The 17,241-nt window shown below is 50.8% G+C and overlaps 1 protein-coding gene across 1 annotated transcript; it reads right to left on the bottom strand.

The window, feature by feature from the left end:
* Window positions 1-6,859: 6,859 nt before the first annotated feature.
* Window positions 6,860-8,342, bottom strand: PDCL (phosducin like). The gene has a single exon (XM_069632522.1). It carries the CDS (start codon window positions 8,199-8,201, stop codon window positions 7,305-7,307), a length of 897 nt encoding a protein of 298 aa, XP_069488623.1. The 5' UTR covers window positions 8,202-8,342; the 3' UTR covers window positions 6,860-7,304.
* Between the last annotated feature and the right edge of the window lie 8,899 nt (window positions 8,343-17,241).

Raw genomic sequence — 17,241 nt, 5'->3', positions numbered from 1 at the left:
ATACGTCATTTGCGCGGTATAAGAATGGTGCAAGGGGGTGGGATATACCGCCTCCCTCACATTTGTTAGTGTACGGGAAGTTCAGTGGAGATGGAAGTTCCAAATATAATGTGTTACTGAGGTTGGGGCATATTGGGAAGACACTCAAAACACAACCGGTTATGTCTTTGTCCCGGCCAAATGGGAAGTCCATTAACGAAATGCATAGAGTCCACGTATGGCATAGCTCTCAATCTTTCATGGCCCCTGGGCGGGTAAAAACACCCGATTTTGTATTTGGCGGGTGACCGCCCATTGGTTCCTAAGGGCATGTGGGGAGCTTGGCAGGTGAGAGAGCTGCCAAAGTGATGGGTGAAGCATGCGAGTTGAGAGGTATGTGTAGGAGTTCCCCCAGGTTCCACCAACACCAAGTTCGTAGCTAATATTTCTTTATAAAGCTTTCTATGTGTTCTTCAAATTCTTCCGTCAGCTTCCGCCTCCCACTGCGAGATAAACTCCACAGCACCAACCTCTCAAGCACTCCGTAGTCTTCAACTTTTCTCTATGTTTTCTCTGTGCTTCCACCGTTTCTCGTTTGTGTTCATTATTAGGTTTCAGCCGGTGCTGAATTAAAGGGTACATGGATAAACTTGAATAAAGAATGGCTACTGAAATATATTTGTTATGTTTTCTACACAGCTAGATCCTCCCTTTCTGCGAATGTCATTGTTTCCAGATACCCAGTGATAAAGATTTGATGTTCGAACAGAACGGAATTAAAAATGTGGTTGAAAATGGAAATTGTTGTATGTTCTCAGAGCATAATTGCAGTTATTGGTGTTTCCTTTAAAAAAAATAGTGTTTTCTGTTTCGATTTGGGAAGCGCTGTGCTGTGAGAGGTGGTTTGTGTTGATATTCTGGGTTCTGCGTCAACCAACGTAAAGACATAGGTGGAGAAAATCGCTAGGAATAGTGACGTCAGCTTCAGGGGCACAGGATATGATTTATCGTATGCACGGGCAGTTCTCCTTAGGGTGATGTGGCAACGGATAAGATTACCACAAGAAGGCCACGCCCCACTGCCTGGTTTTGCATGTGTAAAAGTGAGGAAATCCAGGTAAAATAGCATACGAATTATTTTTAATGTTCAATCAACGTATGATTTTAATGACCCATCAGGACAATAACATTTTTGGGCGCACTATTCCTTTAACATAGGCTTATTTTCTTTGCATTCTGAGTGGCGAGAGCACGATAATTTATGTACTACACACTCCATAAATCATTCATCTCTTGGCACTCTGGAACGTGTAATACCTACACTAGGACGGAGGAAGCACTACAACCATTAGAATACAAAATCAGGACTGAATGAGCTGCTCCCATTTTAGAGATAGCAACACTGTGGGTGGGACAGATGTTCACTATCCCCAGGAATGGTGGGGTTTTAAAGCCTGTGGCAGGAGAATATCTATGGATTCAGAGGATTTTCTATGTTCAGGGACATATCCAGGCACACTTTGCATACACCCAGATTCAACCTCAAGTGAACTGTCAGCTCTAGCTTCTGCGTCATTGCTGCCACCATGTGGAACACCCTGCCCGAACATGCCCAGAACCAACCTTTACTCCTCTTCAAAAACAACTCTTGAAAACATGGTTAACAAATACGTATATCCTTGAATGTATTGTGCTCACTCAACCTGTTCCCTGCAACCATCTACTTTGTACAAGCGATGTGATACCGCCGGGTATGGGTGCTGTATCATATAAAATTTAAAAATAAATGTCGGTTTTGAGTCCAGAACCCAATCCTAAATACTTGATTGGGTATATGGGCCGCAAGTGAAGCCACTAGATAAAAGCATACACACCAAAATTTGGGAGAGGCTACCCCAGGCTCTGTTACTATTTCTCTCTTTCTGGGACACAGAAAATGTAAAACAAAAGGATTACATTGCCAAGTTCTTTACGATGGTGGTGACAATTTTATGAGTCTGTATATTCCATAACCAGTACATATTTGGGGGGGGGGGGGGGTTATTTGGGGATGCAACCATACGTTAGGACAGGGGTGGGGGGGGGGGTTCATTACCAGCCTCAAATCACCAAAAAGTAGAGGGGTCGCCTTGTTACAGCGAAGAACCAGTGGATGAATTCTCAAGCATGGAGGAAGCCCAGTTTGAACTGGCACCCCCTGATGAAGGTCTGCTTGGATACCGGCTGTGTCGGACAAGTCTCAATCCACCAATGAGAGTAGACTCATCACAGCGAGGAACAAAGCATCAGAGACTGGACCTTTGCCTCAGGGACAACATTCCAAAAGGCCCGACAGGAATGCACCTACAACAGATTGAAGCAAAATCTGAAGAAGCATCCCTGAAAATAAAGCACTAATTCATTATCCATCAATTCAACTCCTCCCTGGAACTTAGTTTTGCTACACTCTGGCCCCCACCAACTCCACTCGGCAAGAAAGCTCCTTGAAACCCAGAAGGGCTGTGTGTCTGTGAAGGGCAGGAAAGCCCAGACTAGGGCTATGCTACAGTGAAGAAAGCCTTGGATCCACAGGAGTGGCAACGTACCGAGGGGAGAACCCATTGGCACCAGAAAAGGGGAGGACTTTTGAGCCACTTGACAAAGAGGGGAAGTCTTAAATTAAATCAAATGAGAGAGGTCTTGTGGTCCCCAGAAAATATTTTTTTTAAAAAAAAGTTTTAAAAAACAAAATCGCTGAGATCTCGACTGCATGCCATTCTAGTTGCTGGCCTTTGTATATGATACTGTTGCAGCAATGCGTTGCTCTGTATTTGTACTTATTGAGGGTACATTAGTTCAGACCAGAAACACCAATAAAGCAATCAACTGGATAATCCTGGAGTTAGGTACGGCTAGAGAGACGACAACTGTTGCAAGTGTGAACAGGATGTATGCTTCATAGACAGGAAAAACTCACAGAACTAGTACTAAAGTAGGTAAGAAACCACAGAACAGCAGAGAGCAGGGCTCCCGCTGGATTTAGGAGGCAACGTTTTAGAGCGGAGTGATTGGTCAGTGGTAGCGATCTGGTCAGTGGTAGCGATCTTAATGTGAGAGGAAAGGAGTGGCAATGTAGGGGGGGTGGAGACAAGATATTAGAAGATATGAGATTGGGAATGGAGGGACTCAGGAGGAAGCAAAGCCACAAAGATTTAAATGCAAGGAAAGGACATTTAAGGCATGTGTTTTTTCATTGAGCCAGGCAGCATGAAGTCGTTGGTTAGAGGGAGACGTGCAAGACTGTTGTAGAGTATGCGTGACAAAGTTGAAAATCATGTTTAACAAAAAAGAAAGAGCAGCAAGGGGGGGCCCAAGGAGACTGATGAAGTAGTCCTGGAGCAGAAGACTAACGACAGGAAGTGTTTTAGTGGAGCTGTAAATAAGAGGGGGGCTGATTTTCCTGAACTCAGTAGGTGAGACATGTGTCCTACTATGGTAAAATAATATAAAGTAGTGACATTTAAGGTCATTGTTGAAATAGGAGAACCCAAGATGGAGATGTAGTGGGCGATGGCAAGGACAGCGTCTTTGAGGGTGCCAACAGGAAGAGTGGTTGGATCGGTGTTCCATGATCTAGATAATGACTGATGCAGGAGCGAGAAGAGGCTCATCAACCCAAGCTGTTCCCCACATAGCAAGGTCAATGGTGGCCAAAAGGTGAAGTATGATTAGGATAGTTTGAGGTGACGAGTAGGTTTGAAAGTTACAGACTTGGCTAATGACCAACACAGTGATGTCCTCAAGAACCAGGTGGAAAGGGCATATACTAGTCATGGTAGGTTAGGTTCCTGAGGATTTGGGTAAGGAGAGATACGGTTTGCAGTAATATCTGGGTCAGCCAAGCTTCCTTGGGATGTGGAGGACAGTAGGCTGGAAAGACCAAGATGGGTAACTTGATTGGGTGTGGTACAAGCTCTTTAAGGTTGAGGGGGCAAATGGATTACCATGGGCACGAGAAGAGCTGTCTGCCCTAGAATGGGAGTCGGTTGAAAAGGAGAAGACAAGCATGAGGAGGAAGTGCCAGCAATAGGCAGGGAAGAAGATAGTACGTCACCCCCTCTCTCATTAATACACACCCATCTCTCATTAATACACATCGATCCTTCCTTGGCGACAGAGAAGAGTCCAATTTTCCAATCAAACCAACAGTGTGCCCCTTGCGTGCCCTGCAGGGTACTAACCTCCCATCCCTTCAACATAAGAGTGCTCTAGAAATCTCCACAAATTGTGTTAATACCAATTGTGTTAATACCAGGGCTAAACATTTCATACCACCAACCAGGCATTACAAGTCACTCACCCTGTCAATTCTCCTCATACAGAGTACACCAATCTTATTCACAGAGTCAAACATTGCTAGCCAATGGTTACTGTGCAAATATTGCACCCTTATGAGTCCAGACATTAAAGAACAATGCTTCTTCTGCCTTAGTTGAATCGAACATGTGTGTTTTTCGTGGCCCTTCCGCAGAGAACTCGACTGAACTAAGCTAGCATGGGCCTTCCTGAATCCTATCTGAAAAGGCTGTTGCCAAACGGTTTCTGTGACTAGGCCAGGGGTGACATCACACCAGCAATGCCCTGGCTATCGGTTAATTCAAGTCATTCTGCTTCATCCATAGGGCCTTGCACAGCAGGAGTGGGATTCATGCAAACCAAAATCATACCGAATTAACCCAAAATGACGTTAAGACACAAAGGTGCCGTCTTCCATATGGTGTCACATTACAAAAAGAAACATCAGGGAAGCGACCCATTTGCAGGCTTGACCAAGGAAGTTGTAGATTACCACCCTACAACAAATTCTGGAAAGCACTCAAGAACTGGCTCTACACAAGCCCATAGGAAAACTCAGGAAGCTGCAATCCAGGTACAGGGATCGAAAGAAGGATTTAATTAGCAGAAGCTAAAAAGCAGCTCCTGGGTATCCAGCATCACCCAGTAAGCAGGAGCTGTCTCTGGAAACCAGGAGCTTTTATACAGTGTGCTGCAAAGGTATCTCCTGCTTAAGACGCAACTGATAATGTTTTGCCAATTAAATAGCACCCATTAGGCCTCAAACGTCGTCTGGATGTATCCTAGTGCTCATTTATGCACAATCCTAAATGCGCAAGATTAACGACATGGATTAATTTGTATGGCACCAGTTGGTCTGTGAAGCCAAATGTAGCTCCTGGTAGTTGTTGGTTTCAAGTCAACCAGGCTCTGCTGAGCTATAACCAGCAGTTAAATAGCTCCCCTCAATGTCGAACCCTGTAGTTAGGCAGGAAAGAGCCTCACTGAAGCCAACGCCAAGTGAGTACACCCACACCAGGCATCTCGACATAGATACAGCATCACATTTGGAGACTCCCCCACGACTTGGCTGTACCGCCACCACAGCCAATGAAAACACAAACATCATACAGACAAGGTTTGCTAGTAGGGTTGGTGTTGTCGTCAAACAACCTCTAACACAAAATATCTGACAAAAGGAACTGAAAACTAGAGGGCTGGCCGACACAGCTAAAGACCCAGAACACCCCTCAACCGGCTAAGCACCCCAACCCATCTCTAGCACCGATCACACTCTACCCTGGACGTAGAGTTAAGAAAACAGTCACACCAAACACCTCTACACTAGCTTTGACTTCACACCACACACAGACCCATTCAGTCCCCGGTTATGCTCCCACACGCTTGGATGGTGCCTCTGAATGCCAAACCACAAGGCAACACAACCAACCTGAGACTTCACACACATCCTATTTTCCTTCAAACTGCCTCGAATAACAATTTTAACATTCTCGCCTTCTGCTACTTCACTAACCACCCCAACTGCACTTTTACAGATCCAACGTGCCAGGAAAATGAGCAAAGACCCTATAGAATACCCTTCGCAACAACTGGATGGTTATACGAACGGTCTTGCACTGTTGTTGCCCAGGACACCCATATAGATGCATACAGGATATACTCTCCGTTGCAGATACGTTGTTTGCTGGTGGAGGGACAATGTTCTGCTGGCAGCTATTGTGGCATATTTAGTATGACATTATTGTGGGGGGGGGGGTTGTAGATCTTGTGTGGAGGGTCTCGATTCCATCCCACTCATGAGAGCCCTGTGCATTACGGAGACTTTCAAGGGGTATAGCTGGGTGGTGACGACTTGCGTGCTGTAGACCCTCCAACAGCTTTGCGAGCATGTCCCATTACATATGCTTCATTTCACATGCAGACCACTGTTGTATGATGTCAAAGTAGTGATTCATGGGAGTCTGGATTAAGTGGTTTATCCCAGGTGGTCAGATGACCATGGGAGTTGATAAATCCCATGACGTTCCCATCTAGGAGCCGAGTGGACAGGCATAGTAGTTGGTGGGAGGGAGACCGGGCGGAACCCTGCATACAAACTTCTCCTCTGTGTCCTTTCCGTACAAATCACCGACAAAATAGACCTTGCATTTCTTCCAATCCCCTGCCTTTTCGGCTCCCATAAACACCAAGAGACTAAGCAAATGATGAGTGCAGTACAAAACACAGTAGCACATACATCCAGTCATGTGATGCAGTTTACCTGCCTGCCCACACGTGAATGCCCATCCTGTCCTACTGTGCACGTGAGTCAGGGGGAGGATGGTTCGTGTCTTTTTCCAGCACTCTGTGGACTTTTATTTTAACGCTGAACACACTGCTTGGAAGCTTCCGTGGGTGAGCCACACCTGCCCAGAGAGCATACGTATATGGGAGTATACAGCAATCCAAGAAGAGGGACCAGCATTTTATAGATCGCCTTTTAGTACTTGTCCCTGTGAAGAACACGGGACTAGTTGCCAGCATCATACCCAGCAGATTATTCTCATTATTGCATTGGTGGCATTTATTGAAATCATTTAATTGACGCTCCTGCCACCATTACACATACATGATTTTGCTATAAAGGTGTACAATCTTTAAAAATGTAAAAACAAATGAGGAATAATAAATATAAATACATAAAAATGGACTAGGATTAAGCCATGGAAGTAAGGGTGGGGCGTGCTGTCACAGGCGGAACGTCTCCCGTGGCGTCCACATGCCCTCTCTGGGTGTCGCCTCCGGTGCACAGTGTAGAAGGCCGGCCTCGCTGCCACGGGCTGGTCTAGGTGGATGCTGCACTCTGCCGGCATGTGGGCACCGGTCTGGAGCAGGGGGCGCCTGTGTGAGGGAAGAGCACCATGTGGGGGGGGGTGGCCGCCTCTACGCCCCCTCAGTCTATATCCAGGTCCTTGGAGGGGTGCGGGGGGTGTCAGGCCGCCCCCGCCCCCTCAGTCGATGTCCAGGTCGCTGTCCTCGCCGCCGCACCCCGCGGCCGCCTCGCCCAGGCCCCCCGGCCCGGGCGGCTCCTTGTCGGGCAGCAGCCCGCACTCCTGCAGGAAGGCCTCCAGGTCCAGCGCATAGAAGTCCTCGCCCAGCTGGTCGGTGAGGCGCAGGAAGTTGCCCACCAGCTGGCGGGCGCGGTAGGCCAGCAGGGCGGGCAGCGCGGCGCCGGTGAAGCGGGCGCTGGTGCCCAGCAGGGCGCTGCGCACCTGGCAGACCTTGAGGGCCGGGTACTCGGCGGCCAGGCAGGCCAGGCAGCCCTGCAGCGCCTCGGCGCCGCGCACGCCCTCCTCGTAGATGTGCACGAGCACCAGCGTGTGCGCGGCCTCGCCGTCCACGGCGTCCAGGTAGGCCTGGCCGCTGTCCAGCTCCAGGAGCTGCCCGAAGCGCCGCCCGCCGCGGCCCCGCTGCTGCTGCTGGCGGCGCATCTCCTCCATGCGCTGGCGGCGGTAGCGCTCCAGGAAGTCCTGCTCCTCCTCCTCGCCAGCCTCCCCCGCCGCCGCCGCCCGGCCCTCCCCCCGCTCCCGGTCCCGCTCCTCGTCCAGCTGCGAGCGGCACGTCATGGACAGGCGCTTGACCAGCTGCTCCAGCTCCAGGCGCTGCGCCGCCCGCTGCTCCGCCTGCAGCTGCTTGAAGCGCCGCCAGTCCTGCATCACGCCCTTGGGGCCCGTGTTGACGGAGAGGCCGTCGCGGCTGGGCTCGGGGGCCTCCGGGGCTTGCAGGGCCTCCTGGGCCCCGGCGGGCGCCTCCTCCTCCTCCTCCCTGTCGCTGCTGCCCTCGTCCTCGCTGCTGCTGTAGTAGTACTGCGACTTCTCGCCCAGCAGCTTGTCGTCCAGGGTGGCCATGGTCCCGTAGCGCCCGGTAGCCTCGTGACAGAGCTCGGAACGAAGCCCGTCTCTCTGCGCTCCCACTCTGAGCCGATTACTCCGCCACTTCCGCTCTCTCGGCGCCCCCCGCTCTGCTCTGACAGTCAGCGCCCCATTGGCTGCCTCTATCCCCGCTCTGCTCTGACAGTCAGCGCCCCATTGGCTGCCTCTATCCCCGCTCTGACAGTCAGCGCCCCATTGGCTGCCTCTATCCCCGCTCTGCTCTGACAGTCAGCGCCCCATTGGCTGCCTCTATCCCCGCTCTGACAGTCAGCGTCCCATTGGCTGCCTCTATCCCCGCTCTGCTCTGACAGTCATCGCTCTATTGGCTGTCACCACCGTCGCTCTAAGCGGACTATCTTGGCTGCCTCTATCACTGCTCTTATTGGGTACGGATAGAAAAGCGGGAAACACTTCCGGGGCAGTAATGGCAGGACGAGCACAACCAGTAAACAGTCAGAACAATAAGTACCACACCTGCGCCCATGCGCAATCGCTGCTCCTGTCGAATACATCAGCCCTCCTATATTTATTTATTTATGTGTATCTGTGGAGCACGCTACAGCACAGAGGCATCGAGGCGCGGTATATATATTTATTGTTTGTTTTATTAGTATATTATAGTCAATAAGACTTTTTATACAAGCAATATAAACAACACATAACAGTAGGACAATAAAATATAAATACATGGTGTTGGGGGGCGGTCCTGAGCCCCCACAGCGTGCCCGCAAGCCCCCACCCGAAAGGACACACACTGACACAGCCTTTCGGTTCTGGCTTCCCGGTCGCTCTGTTCGCGGCCGGGGAACGCCCCTTTATTTATATTCAGGGCGGCGGCGTGCAACGTCGCGCCGCCGTGTAGGCCCGTCATTACGGGCAGCGCCACACTCCTCCTTTTTCGGGAGGAACCACAACAACTGCAATTTTAACTTTAATAACTTCTAACACACACCCACACTACAATTACTACTGCACACCCAAAACCCCTTTATTGTCAACCACCCAGATCCCTTCATCACAGTTTACTAGCTAATTGTCCAAGAACATACTCACTGAGGTAAGCAGGTTTCCCTCGCCCAGCCCTCTGAGGGTACCTCCTGCCTACCTCCGGCCCGTGATGTCCTTCAGCCTCGGCTCCCCGGATTGGGGAGTCTGGGACATCCTCACGGAGATCTCCGTCATCGGGTTCCTCTGGTGGGTCAGGTTCAGGTGGAGTTTCAGTCCATGGATCACCCAGCTTCTTGAAGAAGCTCACATTCCGGGTGACAGCAGATCGCCCATCCGAGGCCGTCACCATGGATCCCTTGACCGCCACAACATCCAATGGCTCGGGTTCATAGGGGAGTGAGAGTTTCCCATGGGGGTGTCGGTTGCGGATGAGAACTTCGTCTCCCGGCTCAAGCCGTTGAGGCCGGAGACACCTTTGCAGGTTCTCTTGGTCAATTCTCACTCGCCTTTCCGCTTCAACCCGCTGGTTATCAATCACTCCAGGCTCCTCCCCGACCTCGGGTAGTAGGCCCCGGGGGCATCTCTTGAATAGCGCTTCTGCGGGAGCCACTCCAGTGGAGGCATGCGGGGTGGTGCGATACACCCGCAGGAATTGATACAGGGCCCGTTGGAGGGGCTGACCCTGTCCCTGAGCGATTCGGAATGTCTTGTTGAGAGTCCGCATTAGTCTCTCCGCATCGCCATTGGCTCGGGGCCACAGCGGTGACACCTTCCTGTGCTGCACCCCGCAGCTATCCATGAGCTCGGAGAACCGCTCACTTTGGAAAGGAGCCCCATTGTCTGAGCACAGAGTGTGGGGAAATCCGTGGGCTGCAAAGATCTTCTCCACTGCCACCACCACATGCTCAAACGCCACAGATTCGACAAACTCCACCTCTGGATATCTAGAGTGCTCATCGACAATTACCAGGAAGTGGGTGCCCACCGACGTCGAGCCAAAGTCTGCGTGGACGACCTCCCAAGGCCGTGTGCCTCGGGGCATCGCTTCTATCGCCGGCTCCCGCTGCAGAGGAGAGGCTGCCTGACACCACACGCATGCCGCTACAAAGTCATCAACCCTCTTCTCTAGTTCAGGAAACCAGACCTTCAACCGGAGCCGCACCTTGGTCTTGGCTGCGCCTTGATGTCCGTGGTGGGCCAAAGTGATGACCTCCTTCACTTTTGAAAGTGGGACGACAATCCGGTCACCCCGGAGCAGCAAGCCCGACTCCGAAAACGACAACTCGTCCTTCACTTTCCACAGCTGTTCAAGTGTTGTTCTGGCCTCTTGTGTTCGCCCGGCCACAGCATCGAGGATGGACTTCCAGGAGCTGTGTTGCATCGAGTGCCTCAATATCTGAAAACACTTGACCAGGATTGGAAGCAACGGTTTGTGATCGGTTATCACCGTCACCGGACGACCCAAGACATAGAGTCGAAAATGTCTGCAGCCCCACAGCACTGCGAGTGCCTCCCGCTCAATCTGGGAGTACCTCTGTTCAGTCTCTGAGAGTGCCTTGCTGGCGTATGCCACGGGGCGGACTCTCCCGTTGCGATCCACTTGAGTTAGCACGGCCCCCAGGCCAAACGGGCTTGCATCAACAACGATCTCTGATTCCAGGGCGGGATCGAAGAATGCCATGGTATCTTCCGTTGTGAGGGCAGCCTTAATGTCCTCGAAAGCGGCCTGCTCAAGTGGGCCCCAGTGCCACGTTGACTCCTTCTTCGTCAATGCCCGGAGTGGTTCAGATATTGAGGCGAGGTTTTGGATGAACCGCCCACAGTAGGTCACCATCCCCAGGAAGCTCCTCAAATCAGACACAGATTCGGGAGGTTGCGCCGATTTGATGTCCTGGACCTTTCTTGGGTCGGGCGACACCCCTCCCTCCTTGAACACAAAACCGAAGAATTCAATGGAGGTGCGCATGAATTCGCATTTTTCCTTATGAATGGTAAGGCCCAGTGACTGGAGCCGTTCCAGAGTCTTTCCTAGCCTCCTCATATGGTCCACCTCTGTTTTTGCGAACACCAGAATGTCATCGCTGATGTTGAGGACGCCCTCCAGATCTGCTAGGGCACCCCTAATGATGTTCTGGAACACCTCGGCGGCAGATGACACTCCAAAGCTCAACCTCTTATATCGGTACAATCCCCGGTGGGTGGTAAATGTCGTTATGTACCTGGATTCAGGGTGGAGAACGACCTGGTGATAACCTGCTCAGAGGTCCAGTTTAGAAAAGAACCGAGCCCCTTGTACTTCAGCAATTATGTCGTTGATCGTGGGTGTGAGATGCCGCTCCCTCTTTATTGCCTTGTTAGGGAGCCTCATGTCCACACAGAGGCGGACCGAATCAGGTTGCTTAGGTTTTCTGGCCACCACGATCGGAGACACCCAGGGGGTCGGGCCTTCCACCTTTTCGATGATATCCAGGTTTACTAAACTGTCCAGCTCTTTGTCCACCTGCTCCCTTAGATGAAATGGTACCCTGCGGTGTTTCAGGGCAATAGGTTGCACCGACTCATCAATGTGAAGCCGAACCGGTTCACCGGTCATCTTTCCGATCCCACTGAAGAGTGTTGCATGCTTGTCTAGGAGATCATTAATGTCCTCAATGTAGACTGAATAGGCGAAACTGACAATTCCCAGGGCCTCGGCAGCTGCACAGCTGAGCAGGGTGTTGTTGCTCACAGGAGTTACATAGAAGCGAGCCTTGATCTGTGAGCCGTCATGTTCAACACTGGCTATAAAGGCACCATCTAGTGGTATCGGTTCCAGACGTCCGAACGCAAATATGCGAGCCTTCGGTGTGACCAGACCTGGGAGGGGTTTAAGAGCGTCATAATGTCCTCTGGCCATTACATTGACTGAGGCCCCCGTATCCACGAGCACCGGGACTGGGGAGTGGTTGACCTCTACCACACATCTCAGCTGCCTCCGACTCTTTCTTTTCAGGATTTCCACGCTCGAGACAAAAAAGATGTTCTCCTCCTCCTGGTCTCTCTTGGGACCATGGACTGATTTCATAGCACTGCGGTTACCTCTGATTGCCCCCCGTGACCCTAGGTGATTGATGGCCACGCCCCCCTTTTACCATGGCTGGAGTCCTTTGTTGTGCTCTCCTGCGTGCCGGGGTACTGTATGGCTCCTCCCTTTCTGTCCTGCTCTCCATTGATAATTTCACCCTGGCAGGCCCGGGTATTCATCAGCCTCTCCCTCTTACTGCGGCCGAAACACTCAAAACTGTGTTGTTCCATGTGCCGCTGCAGTCCTTGTCGTCATTTCGGGCAAGATTCTTTCATGGGTCACCGCCGGGCACAGGTATTGGAAGGCCACACCCCCTCCCATTGTTCATGTCAGGCCTGTCGCGGGCACCGTTGCCTCTTTTTCTTTTGCGCGGGCCCAGTTGACCTTGGGCCTGCCTCCCGTGGGGGCCACCTCAGCTGTTTGGCGGCCTCTCCACCTCTTCAGAGGTGTGGTACACGCCGCTTGTCACCAGGGGCCGCCTCTGCTGTGCGGCATTCCGCACATTTTTTTTCCTGCCGCGGTCCGGTATGTTTGGGCCATGCCCCTAGTTTCCCCTCCGCGGCCGATGCCACAAGCGTTCCTCCTCCCCACGGGGAAATGGGGGAGGAACAGCCCCCTCCCTCCTTGTGGTGGGGGTAGACTTCCTCCTCACGCGGCCAACGCCGCACCTCTTCTTGTATGGCGGCAGCCACCGCCGCCACCACCGTCTCCTTCACGTTGCGGCAGAGGCCACTCCCATTGTGGGGGAGGAGCGCAGCAGCACACATGGCCGATGCCGCCTCGCTCATCCTGGTCCAGGCACCGCCCACCTCCTGGCCAGCACAGCCGCACCGGCCCTTTACAATACGACTCCCATGCGGGTACCAGACGGGCCGTGTCCATGAACACGGGGCCCTGGGCCACCCGCGGAGCCACCACCACACCAACAGCGGCCAACGCCGCCACGCACATGGGGGCTCCAGCCCTCGTCGCCATTGTTGGGGGCCTGCCCTGGACCACCGGGCAGCCCCCATCGGCATGTCGGGAGCACCCGACATTGTCCCACAGTGCAGCGATCACGCCGCAGGAAGATAAGTGGGGGTCCCCCCCAGCTCCGGATCACTTGAGTTACCCACATTGCTGGGATCACCCAGCACACGGCAGCCCCGGCTCTGGGGGAACCCAAGCTGGGGTTGCAACCCCCAGCCATGGTCACATGGCCAGGCTTCAGTCGAGATCGGCGTTGCCCACTATAATGAACGACACCGGAGTCAGGTTCGGAGTGACTGCCGAGCCGGAAGCGGCTCGTATCTTTTATTAAGTTGGTCACGTGGCTACTGCCACGTGACCCATTACAACATCCTGAGAGCTACCATGCTCCCAGGAGGGGTGCCATGCAACAGTCAATACACATTTCCTCCAGTATAACTTTTATAAATGTGCAAAATGTAGCTGGATAATCGGATTGAGCTCATAACTAAGTTGGCTAATAAATCAGGTTTTGCTCATAATTTAGTTGGATAATAAGGGTGGTACCTCCGGGCCGGTTGGTTGTGGGACCTGGGAGGATCTTGTAGCCCCCAGGGAGGAGAGTCAAAACTTGTAACAGTGCTGGCCATGAACCATGTCTCGGTGAGAGCGAGGTCATCCAGGTCAAGGTCTTCGAGGAGGTGGCAGATGTCGGATGAATGTTTGACAGCAGCATAGTTGCCAACCCTATGGATTTAGGTGGTAGGCTACTGCTTTTTTTGCAGTCCTACCGCCTATCGAGTTGAGGGTCTCCTCCTACTGATTAATAGTGGCAGGTTTATGGCTGCTTCAGAGCCCAGTCCAGGACACACAGCTGCTGATCGCAGTGAAATAGATATGTCTGTATGCGAGTGTCTTGTGGCTGGTCTGTCAACTTAAGTAAAATCTTTTGATTGATGGTTTGTGGAACCTGGACTCCTGTGACTGGCCTGGTGTGTCTCTCTCAGACCTGTGTACGTAGTGCAGAGGACACCAGGTTATCAGGAGCAAAGCATGACGTGATACAGCAGTATCTGAGGTGTTTGTGTCCTTTCTGCGTATCACTGCAAAGGCTGTTCTGCTTCACACACGATGGCACACATTGTGAAAAAGCCGTCCTCGGGCAAGGAAATTACTTTTTCATAGGCATTACAATCTCATGCGATCAAACTGATTGAACCATTTGACATTTCTATACGTGGGTGCCTGGGTGCTGGCTGTTGATTTTCACTAGGGGAGTGACCTTTTTTACTGCAGTTCACAAACTGAACTCATTCTTTAAAAATGATCATGAATTGCACCAACTTGTAAACCTTAAAGTGCTTAGTTAAATCAAATGCATCTTTTTAATGTGGCCAAAGGAGCATACTGCACAATATGCGTTAATATCACAAAAGTGCAAAGATGACCCTCCTTGAATTCTAACATACATGCAACTTGCACAAGGATCTCTGCCAATCTACATATATGGGATGAGCCATTTCGATTGGAAGAGGTCATGTTTTCCCCTTTTGTTGCACAACAGTAATCTACATGCAAAGTAATCTGAGCAATATCAGAATTCCAAAGGCACCAAAGCTAGGAAAGCAAATCAATCGCTGCCTCCTCCATTTGTCATCTGGAGCTACTACATTATTCACACTCTTGAATATTAAAAATATGCAGAAACAGCTCTTAAGCAGTTCTCTGCAAACACTGGCATGCCATTTTGCATTACTTTTCACATTAGAAGTGCTAGACTATAAGTACCAGAATGCAACATGATAGACCTAAAAACTAGGATGAGTGATCATTTTTCACCCGACAGTGCAAATCTTGAGATCGCATTAAACCATCCTAAAGCTCTTACTAAGTTGAAAAAGTAGACCATGTTCAGAAAAGCCTGTGTGATTAACCCGTCTGCTTGCATAGCTCTCAACTCACACGCTTTTGGCGGGTGTCACCCGCCTTGTAAACAGCTGACTCACCCGCCAAGTCTCCTGCACGCCCATTCATTTGAATGGGCCTCTCACCCGCCAAAAATAAAATCGGGTGTTTTCACCCGCCTTTGCAACATAAATGGTTGAGAGCTATGTGCTTGTAAGTCACCATTTGACATAGCATGCATTTTTTTTGTAAAGCGTGCATATAATTTCCACAAAATACAATCTGTATTAGCACTTGACCCAATAAATTTCAGAGGTTAGAACACTCCTACACATGATGTTTGCCACAGCTCTGAATTAAATGCTGCCCATTAGTCAAACACCACTGGAAACAGAGTGTGAAAAATAAATTATACGCTGTTCAAGAGGACTACGGGAAGAGCAGGCGGGACACTTCACAACAACGCCCTGGTCGTCCAGATATGTCTCAGGGGCAGGCCGCAGTTGGGATATACCAGCATTGGCAATGCCAGCGGCTTGGACCATTGTGTATGCATTTGCCAGGCACTGCAGTAATAATACTAACTGGCCACTAATGTCAGCATCTGCAAAAGGGTGGCGTTGCCTGGGAATATAACAGTGCCTATCTAAACTGCTGGCTTTGTCAATGCTCGTTTTAAGAGCCTTCAGTGAATTACATGCATATCAGGTGGCTGAAGGCACACTTCCGTAAGGCATTTTTATTACTCCAGTAGCATATTTACAGCTCCAACAAAGCACTTAACTCTGAGAAAACTGCTTTGTGCTTGACGTGCCGGCCAGTTTTATTTCAAAGTTTGATATTACTGCGTGAAAACACTACCTTTTTTTTTAAAACAAACAATTTTTATTGATTTTTCATACATGCATTCACTTTGGGGAAAAGATAGAGGGACAACAAAGAAAAAACAAGGGGGGGGGGCAAAACCCCCGGGATCCTCAAGCACAAAATAAAGGTTCTTGTGGGCGATTCAGCACACATCTAGCATTTCTGAGTGAGTTTGCGCAGCCACCTGGAGTACCAAAGCCTCTGTTGCTCCTTGGTTGACTCAACAGGCCTCGTCCCAACTTTGCCATATTTTGTACGCCTTTTGCGGACACCCTCTCGCTGCGTATACTCTGTGCTCCATGGCTGTACATGCGTCAACATCCGCAACCCACTGTTCATAGCTTGGAGTCCGCTCTGATACCCACAGTTGAGCAATGTTCCTTCTAAGTACAGCCACCGCTGTCGACCAGAGCAACTTCTCATATCGAGACAAGTCACTTTCATCGTAAAGACCTAGCAGCAAATGTTTTGGTTCCCTCGGAACTGGTTTGCCCATGACTCTTGTCATTTTATCACAGCATTTCCGCCCGAGCTGTTGTACGTTGTCACATTCCCATATGATATAAAAAAGGTCTCTTCTTCCCTTTTGCACCGTAGGCATCGCGGGTCTGAAGCTCTTCCCCACCGAAACAGAGCTATTCTTGGGTAGTATGTGCAGTGTAGGATTTTCAATTGAACCAGTCTGAGCCTTGACGATATGGTTACTTCACGGGGATACATTAGCGCCTCCATGCAGTCCTCTGGTTGTAGTGTCCCTACATCCCTCTCCCATTTGGCCTTGAGGCTGGCTAGTTCCAGTGCGGCAAAGGATGGGATTGCATTGTACATGGTGGAGGTGAAGAATGTTGCGTTCCATCGGGGTGTATTCTGGCAAATCTATCAGGTTCTGTGGATTGGATTTCAGTGCGTGTTTCATTTGGGTGCAATGATATACTTCCGTGTGCGGAAGGGAGAGGTCAGCCTGTAGTATCTCAAATGGGACTTTCCTGTTCTCCCGTACCATATCCCCGATCTTTAATAGCCCTTGCTGGTTCCAGACAGGCCATTTAGGCAGTTTGCTAACTTCTGAGAGGAGTCTATTATTTCAGAGGGGTTGTGCCGGTGTCAGTTTCAAGTCCCACCCCATGAACTGGTGTGTTTCTGCCCAGATCCTAGTGATTTGTGTCGCCATCGAGGGGGGCATCGCGTTATCCAGGCTGCGATACAGAAGTTCCAGGGAGGATATCGTGCTATCAGCGTTGATTCCTCTAATGTGTGGCAGTTTTGCATCCCCGTGGAGCATGT

Source organism: Ambystoma mexicanum, chromosome 6q (genome assembly GCF_040938575.1).
Source record: "Ambystoma mexicanum isolate Mex_15411 chromosome 6q, UKY_AmexF1_1, whole genome shotgun sequence".
Lineage (NCBI taxonomy): Eukaryota > Metazoa > Chordata > Amphibia > Caudata > Ambystomatidae > Ambystoma > Ambystoma mexicanum.
Note: the sequence above shows the minus strand (reverse complement) of the source record. Positions and strands in the feature narration are given on the sequence as shown.

Coding starts and splice junctions, on each gene's coding strand:
- PDCL (XM_069632522.1), bottom strand. CDS start 8,201: ATGGCCACCCTGGACGACAAGCTGCTGGGCGAGAAGTCGCAGTACTAC.